The following is a 9,859-nucleotide window of genomic DNA, read 5'->3' as shown; positions in this document are numbered from 1 at the left end:
AATTTATGATACTTACTAGATATTTACAGTATAAAAAATAATTATATATATATATATATATAAAGAAGAAAATAACAAGAGAGAATTAAAAAATTTAAGCTCACATGTTTTTTTAATCTCTTTTTTTATATTGTTCTCTCATATATTATAATTATCTAATAGCCACAGTTTAAACATCATAAAATTTGGATATAGAAATATCAGGATTCATATTATAAAAAAAAGAAGAAAAAAAAGAAGAAGAAGAAGTGTAAGCCGTGGGAGAAGGCCTGATACAGAAGCATAATAGTAAGCATTTGATGATGCAGGCTTTGGTACCAAAACTTTTGTCAAGCCCATTGAGAAAGATACCCAATCCTCGAAATGTTTGGACAATATCAGTTCCCTCTCCCATTCCTTAGCTTCACTATCTGATCTCCACATTGCTTCTAAAATTAATAAATTTGTTTATAAAGTTTCAGTTTTCCAGAAATGATCTCTCAACTGGAACACTAACTCACTCTCTCACTAGGTTTCTGGAGCAGAGACAATGCATTGAGAATGCCATTCTTTCATTTGTAAGTTTCTGTCTTGGTATACTTGAAGACTTGTTTCTGGAGATGGGTTTTCTGTAAATTCTGTTCTTGTTTCTCAATAGTGAAGCATTGCTAGCTGAAGACTATAGGTAAAGCGAAAAGGAATGATTAGAAACTTCAGTTCATTGAAATTACTTAATTACTATTCTCAGGTCTTTGTGCTCTAAAAGGTTCCTTCTATTTCCATCTTGAACATAAAGAAACGGCCTTTAAGTCCTTCTTCTTTTCTTTTAATCTTATGGGTTTTGTCTATTCTTTGAAATGATGAATGGGCTTCTTCTTTTTTGTTACGATGAAACCACAAATGATTTATGCTTTTGCTAGCATTGATAGCGTGATGCTTTGCTGTAACTAGAGGAACTTGACTCTCTTAATGTTTTTAGTGGCATTGTCTGTTATGTTTGATTTGTAGTTTGAGAATGAAGCTGTCAATTTCAGATATAACCATAGGTTTTGGTTTCATGAGGTTCCATTAGCACGAGTCAAGTTTTTTAACATGAAAGAAAGAAGAGAGTGTGCAATAAATGGACCGGAACTTGGAATTCCCTGTAAATTTTCCCCCATTAGTGGATCTTGATTAAATTTGGCGATTTTAGTTAATTTCTCTGACTTCTATGGCACTTGAGAAACAATTTAACTACCCTTAAAGGAAAAATGTTTGTAGAGCTGATCATGACACATGGTCATCCATTGGAACACTATTTAGCTGCGCTGCTATTGAAATTGATGTATCTGCGGAACTTAAAATGCCACCCATAATACATATAAAATTAGGTTCACGTTTTGTGATTTCAGAGGCAATGGGCGATTATTTGGTTGTATTTGTCTTTCAAATCTCCCATTAAGTTTTGTGTATATCATTCATCAAGTTCTCATATACAGGGAGATGTCATTTTATTGATAATTGTTTGCATTTGAAGGATTCAATTGAATGATTTATCCAGTTTGTTGTTTTCTCTTGCAAAATTCTTTGAAGGGCTTCATCAGATTGACATCATGGTAAGTTCTAGATTACTTGTCTGCGTCCCTTGCAGTCATAGTAATTAGGGATGTCTGCAACTTGTATATTTTGAATGGATGGTTCTAATTAGGATGTGACAATAGTATCTGGATAGGTAGTTCTATAAGATGTGTGACTCTGGTTTCTTTCAACCATCTGTCAGGAGCTTGTCTGTTCCACATCTACCATGCAACCATGTCTCAAACAATCTTTTGTGGCCAACTCTGGGTTATGTGTTGGAACACACACATTTTCAACCAAATGTACAGCAGTCAAACCATCGTAACTCTATCGTGATGAACACATGTCCCATATGTGCATCTATTAGTACCTTCCCAAGAGTTTATGATTCTGCAGCCTTGCAAATCAGTGTTAGTGTCAGGGAGACAACAGGTTCTAGCAAGCATTTCCATTCAAAAATTAGCCTAGATTCAGCTGAGAAGCAGACTCTCATCAAGGAGGTTCAACTGGATGGGTACCGTGACACTGCAGAAAGTATCAATGACCTTCCCAAAAAGGGAAAAGGAAAGAAAAAACATGGGAACAAAGGGAGAATTCCCTGGAACAAAGGCAGAAAACATACTTCAGGTAACTCTCATTTCAATTTTACATTGAATTAGTCCCACTGAGGCTTAGTGAAGTTGATTAATTCTGTGGTTTTAATTTCATTTATTGTTTAGAGACCCGTGCACTCATCAAGCAAAGAACAATTGAAGCCTTGACAAACCCCCAGGTGAAGTCATGTAAGGATTAGTTAGTTTTCTCACAGTTTGTCTTCTGTACATGGGAATTCTTGGAACAGTATGGGTTCCTACTGCATGGTTTAGCTATAATACTACACAGTTGTTTTCTCAAATTTTGGATCTTCATTGATGAGTATGGTCACTCGGAGATGTTGCAGCTCGTAGAATAGTAATAAAACTTACTGTTACTACTAAAAACTCTTTTTTTTTTCTCTTGACAAAAGCTTTGAATTTGTTTCCTGCTTGATTTATTCTTTATTTCTCAGTCAGAGACAGTGATGAATAATCCTCCCTCTCTCTCCTCTTAGATAATTAATTGTCTTACATTGTATATTACTCTTCTTTTTCGTCTAAAACTTCATCTCGTTCCATTGCAACTTTCAGGTTAGGAAGAAGATGTCAGGACATCCCCATGCTCATAGGTACAGTTGATGCCCTCTGGTCACAATCTTTATAAATATACTAAGCAATGTTGTGAAAGTTGTATGTGGAAAAAGGGGACTGCCAAATAGATGATGCTCTACATAAGCCAGATTTCTGTTGACATCCACCTGCAATTACATGGATAATGACTGCAAATTGAAGCTTATAATAACTTTGGATATGGTCTATGCTAAATTAACTCAGTAGATGATTTTGTGAAAACTTGACTGTTTAAATGGAACTTTAAGGATTACTGGCTTTAATATTTGCTGGGAGTATTCTATAACCTCTATAGGCTCTGCAACCACACAAGTTTTTCAGACTGAAAATCACAATTCCAACCAATTCCTTGCAGCGAAGCGATCCGGGCAAAGATAAGCTCTTCACTCAGACAAATTTGGGGTAAACGTTTGAAATGGAAAAGGCTGAGAGAGAAATTCTTTCTTTCATGGTCTAAAAGCATAGCAAGAGCAGCTAAGGAAGGAGGCATTGACCAACAAGAGCTAGACTGGGATGGCTATGATAAAATAGAAGAAGAAATAACTCTCAAGCAGCTTCAAGGTGCCATTGAAAAGGCAAAGGCAGAGGAGAGAGCAAAGAGAACAGTTGAGAGAGAAGCAAAGGAAAGGGAAGAAAAGATGGCGAGGGTTGCTCAAAAAAGAGAGAAGCGGGAAGAGAAAGTGAAGGCAAGAGAAGAAGCAAAGAGAAAGGCACACAGAGAATCAAAGAGAAAAACAGAAGAGTCATCATCTGTTGCCAGAAAGCTGACACTTAAGCGGAGATTAACAAAGGTAACATACAGGCTACAGTGCAACTTGAAAAAACCACACTACCAATTTGAGGATTAGTGTATGACATTTATATTTTGGGATGCACATTGATTCAAAGAATTGAATTAGGAATAGTTGATTCTGATTGACTCAGTAGATTTGGAATCATGTAGATTGACTCAATAGATTAGAAATCATATTTTTAGAAGTTAACTTGGAATTAATTCTTAGAATGGTACAAAGTTAATTGGTAATTCCATAACTGTTAGAAATTGATGCAAAACAGTATTAACTGGTAGAAGATACAAAACAAGACAAATACAAGGAGGGGAATCTTATGAAATGGTTTATATGTTGGAGTCGCACCATGGAAGACGTTTACACTGCAGACAATCTTGTACACTGTTTAGCTATTCATATACTTCAACCCTTTTTGCTAAAACCTAATATATAGAGGCTGGACATGCTATTACGATCCAATTGCTATCTTTGTTCTTGGTATCTTTCGCATGAAACAAGCAATTCCATGATGAGACCATGCTTTGTGGGGTTCCTATACATCAAATGTTGTTCACATTAATGTTTATTGTTTAAATATTTTTTGTCTCTTTCTCTTTTTTTTTTATATGTTTGTCATAACAAGGCTATATGTTTTCTCTCTAGATTCGAAAAAGAAAATCCATTAATGATCAGATGATTCGCCAAGGGGCATCATTGACTTCTCATAGCCGAGCTTGGGAGAAAATCGATGTAGAGATTAAAAAGAGCGAAAAAATTCAAAGAGAAGGCTCACTTGCTGAACAGATCCGAGATGCCAAGAACAAAAGAACTGAATCCATTACTAGGGAAGCTTTGGCAGAACCATCTACGCAGCATTTATTTGCTGGGTGATGAATGCAGTAAGAGTTGCATTATGTGCAGTAACAGAGAAACTCAAGTTGCACTTTTCTAATTATGACTTCCATCTACTTGCTGTTTTTGCTTATGGTTGAGCAATTGTCAGCTGCGCAGAAGCTCTCTGTGAAGGGATGAAATCTGGGCCTTTACTATAAAGGATATGTACTAGAGTTGACTCTAGATCTCAGATTTCCAGCACTAACAGTTGTTTCTCTTCCATGTCCCATGGCAAAAATTTGAGCTATATTTATCGTTTTTCTTTTTTTCCCGTCACCTTTTCACAGAAATAGGAAGTTAGCAACCCCAATTTTTTATTTTTTTTTATCTAAATCTATTTATTTGCTAATTTTGGCATTAAGTGGAATTCCAAATCATCCTTTTACACTACAACTCAGTTGAGGAACTTAAGCTGTTGTGTTCACATTTCTGTCGGGAACAAAATTCAAACCATGTATGAAAATATTTAAAGAAGCGATTTTGGCAGCACAGCAGGAGAATGTAGCCCCAGGCAGAATCCCTGGATTGTAATTTTGACGAGTATGTTACTGTTTCAGCTAATTTTTGAGAATATTCTTGCTGTTCTCTCATAGAAATCTGAAGTTGATTTTTAAGAATAGAAAATACATTAAAATAATATTTTTTTATTTTTAAAAATTAATTTTAATATCAAAATAAAAATAAATAAATTTTATTGAAACTCCAGTACAAATAATCAAATTTTATTGAAATACTGGTACAAATACAGCCCCAACAGGGTCAAATCGATCAAATTAATAGTATGGCTTGCATAGCATGCACTTTATGAATCACAAATGATAATAATGCATGAGAAGAAATCAGGAGAGATAACACAGCAGTCCTGCACCACTCTTGGGCTCGCAAAACCACAATCTAATATCCCGAAAGCAATTTCTTGCACTTTCAAAAGCGTCCATCATCTGTTCCTCCCACATTCAAGGAGATAGAAGATACGCTCAAGAGCAATCTGAAAGAGATTTGACTGCAGCAAACAAGGGAGCTATGAGTTATACCGCTTCAGGACTGGCTTGTACTTGTGGGGAGAGGCTTCCTTTTTTTCACTGATGATACTGGATCCTTTCCTTAAACTTATAAGCTACCAATCCGGACGTTAAACCAGGTCTTAAACAGCTTCATGACAGGCAAATATGGAACAGACTAAAGGCAGCAAAACACGGGGTAGACAACAATAATTCTATCCTTTTTAAATGCTACCTCGTACCTGCTGACAGCTTTCAATATCCAACAGACAGACTAGGCACTGAATCCTACCATTAAAATCGCAAGATAGAAAATCAGATATTAAAGCATGCCTTAAACAGCATCGTGCCAGGTAAAGTGAAAAGTACCATCAACACCACAAGTCCTAGAAATTTGAAATATCTTGCATATCTACACAGCATCAAGAATATGGTCTATTCAGGGGATTATATAAGCTGCATAAGTGTTTCAACCATGCATGCTTCAATCCCTGCTTGGAGGGTAGCTGTTCTGGTAGTTTGGTGGCCCACCTTGATAGCCTCCATCATTAGGCCCACTCTGGAAGTTGTGCTGCATGTTCCCAGGCATGTCACTGGACCATCCTCCCATGTTGTTCTGTGGAGGCATGTTGTTCTGTGGGGGAATGTAGTTGTTTTGAGGGGGCACATAGTTTTGCGGCGGCATGTTGTTCTGCAGGGGCATGTTGTTCTGTGGTGGCATGTAGTTTTGTGGTGGCATGTTCTGTGGCCCTCTATTCATATTGTTCTGTTGCCCACCTGCATAGTTATTAGGCCGTGGTCCACCTGGTCCACCAATGTTCGGGGGTCCACCCATGTTATAGTTGTTAGGCGGTGGTCCACCTGGTCCCACCCTGTAGCTGTTCTGTGGCGACGGTGGCAGTCCACCTTGTCTGCCCATGTTTTGTGGTTGTCCAGCCACATTGGGAGCAGGGTTTTGCATAGCCTGATTAGCCATAGGAGGAGGCGGAGCTCCATCGCGCTGCTGCATGTTTTCCCTTCTTCTGTCGAAATTTCTTGATCTGTCGACGTTACGAGGTCGATCATTGCGCCTATTTCTTTCATTTGCCCTCGCATTGTTCCTTATCCATTCCTCATGATATTTTGGGTCATAGGGCACAGCTTTCCCATCAATAAATGGCTCCCCTAAAAGGAAAAAAGCCATCATGCAACAATCAAGTACAGTATAGTGTCATGACTTGCTAATCACAGAATAAATAGTAACAATCATGACTTAAGGATAAAAGGAGGCATTCATCATCACAGTTTCAAATGAAAAGAAATGATCAATTCTGAAACGTGCGACTCTGCAGAAATAGACCACAATCCTAGCAGTATGAAAACATAATCAGGGCACCATCATCTTACCCTAACTCGGAAAAGGAAAACATGCTGCTTTCTTTGTGCACTTGCATTTAAAATGAGGATTGTTAACCTTTTATTAACAATTACATGCAATCGTTTGACAACTGTGTCAGAGACTATTTGGCGAGATACGATCTTGATGGAATTTTGCATTGTTTATCTTCTATTTTTGAAAAATAAGGAAAACCAAGACTGGCAACTCAAATGTGATTACCACAAAGCAAAGCCAATCCAGCAAAATATTGCCTGCAGACCCTAGTGAGGTTACAGAAATTCTAGTACAATCCTCATTTGGTCAAAGTCTAAGGTTTAAATAGCTTCCAACCTAACCAGAACAAGCTTCAACAATTGTAGATTGAGAAGCAAAATATTCAAAATGATTTCTTGGTGCACAAAACATTTAAGCCAGAAGTTTCCTTAAGGATAAAAAAGATACTAAAAAATAAGATGCATGTAGTACTACTAAATGCAATAAAACACGCATCTACAACAATATAGTGGTATCACATACAAAAAAGGGGAAAATATCCCTTACCTCCATAATCTTTGTTCTTCACATCTAAGTATGAATCTGGAAGAACCCAGCGAACATTTTTCAATTCTGGAAAAATGACCAACAGAGCACATCCATCACATTCAAACTTCAAAAAAGAAACATCCTATACCAATCAATTCTATGCAGTGGCCATTTTTGGTTACCCTTTTTCAAGATTTTGAAAGGGACCAAATGTCATCTTGATAAGGTGAAGGGAGGTAATTTACATCTAGGATTTAACACAGGTTAAATACATATTTTAAGAATCCAAGTTAAGGGTTTTGTTGGGTTAAAATGGACCAAATGCAAGATATTATTCATGAAGAAGAGGAACAGTTTTAATCCTTGGTAAGGCCAGGGCCAACCCCAGCCCCCCTTTGCCTCACAGCTTGAAAGAAGATATACCTTTGATCTTGTATGAAACCTCTTCGGACACCAGAGCTCCAAAGGCAAAGTAGCATCGAGTAGAAACTGAATAGATCTTTTTCCTCGCTTCTTCCTCACTGTCATACAGCCACAAAAATTAAATAACCAAGACTTCACACGTCACAAAAACCCATTTAATTCCAGATTCCTCCGGTGAGATAAAAAAAACATTTCTACAGCTCCCCTAAACTGAAAGAGCACAGATAGACATGCTAAATATTAAAAGCAGCAAGGAATATTCAAACTCTGAGAATAGCACTCACTTACTGTAATCTAAAACACAAATCAAATATTAAGCTATAAAACACAATTCCCATCGAAGTCAGATAAAAGAACAATTAAGCAATCAAACTCCTGATTCTTAGAGAAGTGTAATTAAAATGCACTTAAACCCCTCTAGCAATAGGTTAGGTACAATTCATAAACCTCAAACACACTTACAAAACAGCAAACTGCAACCTTTCAAAGTATAACTAATCATAAAGAAACCACAAAATACATCAACAACATGGATGGAAGCATGCACAGACCCTAAATAATAAGCAACCAAATGCAACACATAAATACATAAAATACAATAAAAAATGACAAAAACAATTAACTCACAGCTAGCTTAGAACAAATTCTGAGATAAAAATGACATCAATTCTACATGTAGAGGTGATTTATATTCAGTTCTAATTCAATCCCTCCATTTGGAACCAATTTAAATATTATTTGGATTTAGCCTAACACTTCTATTTGATGTAAATTAATAAATAAATAACATTATAATTTGCTGGCAGTGAAGAGCTGAAAGCTATATTTGGTAGGTTTCAAAAACAACGTATTGCGGAGCATTTTGGATAATGGAAATATACAACGACTATTTGTATGGGATTCCAAGTAAATAACACTCTTTTGGGTGCGGTTATGAATTATATGGAAATCACATTTTTTTTAATTCATTGACTTCATTTCAAGATGTAAATTTAGTTCCAAAATTGAGAATTGCTAAAAAATAAAGAATTGAAATCATTTATCGCCAATTCTTGGGTTTCCATACAGTCTGTTAAATTGAAAATGAAATAAAAATTAATCAATATACAAAGCCCATAATTTCTAAAAAAACGAATATCAATATTTCATCTACTAAAACTAACAATTAACACACAAAAAATTAAGTAAAAAAACAATTAAAGTGAATGAGAAATAAAATTAAGGAGTAAACTTTAATAAATTACCTTCCAACAACTTCAGCAAGGGTTTTAATATAAGAATCGATGATCTCGTCACGAGTAGGATCTCCTTCAGGCTTATCCATGACGACGAGCCAATGCTCAAAATCGCAGCCATCAAGCAAGATAGTCTCTTTTGGAGGTCTGTTGGACCAGTTAGGGCTTGGGTCGTTAAGAGAAGACGATGATGGGTTGACAGAAAACGACCTGGATGAAATCCGAGAGACAGAGCGATTGATGTTGGCTGCAGCGGAGAGAGGACGAAGAGCACGGCGGAGGAGAGTGGAGGAGGCGGAGGAAGTGGCGGAGAGGGAAGTGAAGGGTCGGGAGAGAATGGAGGAGATTATTGTTTTGGAGGTGATTTTTTGGAGGAGGAGGGAACGAGTGAGGAGAGAAGTCGCCATTTCTGGAACTGAAACCCTGATGGAGATAAAAGAGGTAGGGTTTTAGATGGGGTTTTATAGAGGAAGATAAGGAAATGCCCTTCCATTTTATTGGAATGGCATTTCGGTGATGTCAAAATTAAAATATCTTATGCTTCTGTTTTTGGTTTATTTTTTAAGGAAGAAGGTGTTAAATTTGAAAAATTATATAACGACCAGGTGCATTTGTTTGTAAATAATTTATTTTTCAATGTAATAAAAAAATCTGAAATTTAATTTAATAAAAAAAACCTAAAAGAAGTATTGTTTTTACTATGCAGGAACTCACAAAATATTATTTTTTATTATAGTTATTTTTTTTAATTTTATCATTCAATATTTAATTTATTGGAGATTAGATTTTATGATTTATTGTGATTTATTTTCTAAGTAATTTCTCAATCTCATAACTCGTGTTACGGGTTTGGCGAGTTGACTTGAGTTTTTTTTTTCAATTTCATTCTCTAATA

At 36.2% G+C, this 9,859-nt stretch overlaps 2 protein-coding genes across 7 annotated transcripts; one reads left to right on the top strand and one right to left on the bottom strand.

The window, feature by feature from the left end:
- Positions 1–354: 354 nt before the first annotated feature.
- LOC7455960 (uncharacterized) lies at positions 355–4,731 on the top strand. 6 transcript variants are annotated; one of them, XM_024611755.2, is made up of 7 exons: positions 355–557; positions 1,496–1,574; positions 1,739–2,163; positions 2,256–2,308; positions 2,703–2,740; positions 3,097–3,532; positions 4,175–4,731. In XM_024611755.2, the coding sequence occupies exons 2-7, from the start codon at positions 1,507–1,509 to the stop codon at positions 4,400–4,402; spliced, it is 1,248 nt and encodes a 415-aa protein (XP_024467523.1). In that variant the 5' UTR covers positions 355–557; positions 1,496–1,506; the 3' UTR covers positions 4,403–4,731. The 6 variants fall into 6 exon arrangements, with proteins under 6 accessions (XP_024467523.1, XP_002317468.2, XP_024467525.1 ...); XM_024611759.2 differs by having other exon boundaries at positions 361–557; positions 1,552–1,574; XM_002317432.4 differs by having other exon boundaries at positions 355–1,574.
- Positions 4,732–5,700: 969 nt separating this feature from the next.
- LOC7472357 (multiple organellar RNA editing factor 8, chloroplastic/mitochondrial) lies at positions 5,701–9,422 on the bottom strand. The gene is made up of 4 exons (XM_002316834.4): positions 8,974–9,422; positions 7,730–7,827; positions 7,325–7,390; positions 5,701–6,570 (listed from the first exon to the last, which is right to left on the bottom strand). Exons 1-4 carry the CDS (start codon positions 9,369–9,371, stop codon positions 5,891–5,893), a joined length of 1,242 nt encoding a protein of 413 aa, XP_002316870.2. The 5' UTR covers positions 9,372–9,422; the 3' UTR covers positions 5,701–5,890.
- Between the last annotated feature and the right edge of the window lie 437 nt (positions 9,423–9,859).

The sequence above is a fragment of the Populus trichocarpa genome, chromosome 11 (assembly GCF_000002775.5).
Source record: "Populus trichocarpa isolate Nisqually-1 chromosome 11, P.trichocarpa_v4.1, whole genome shotgun sequence".
Classification (NCBI taxonomy): Eukaryota; Viridiplantae; Streptophyta; class Magnoliopsida; order Malpighiales; family Salicaceae; genus Populus; species Populus trichocarpa.
Note: the sequence above shows the minus strand (reverse complement) of the source record. Positions and strands in the feature narration are given on the sequence as shown.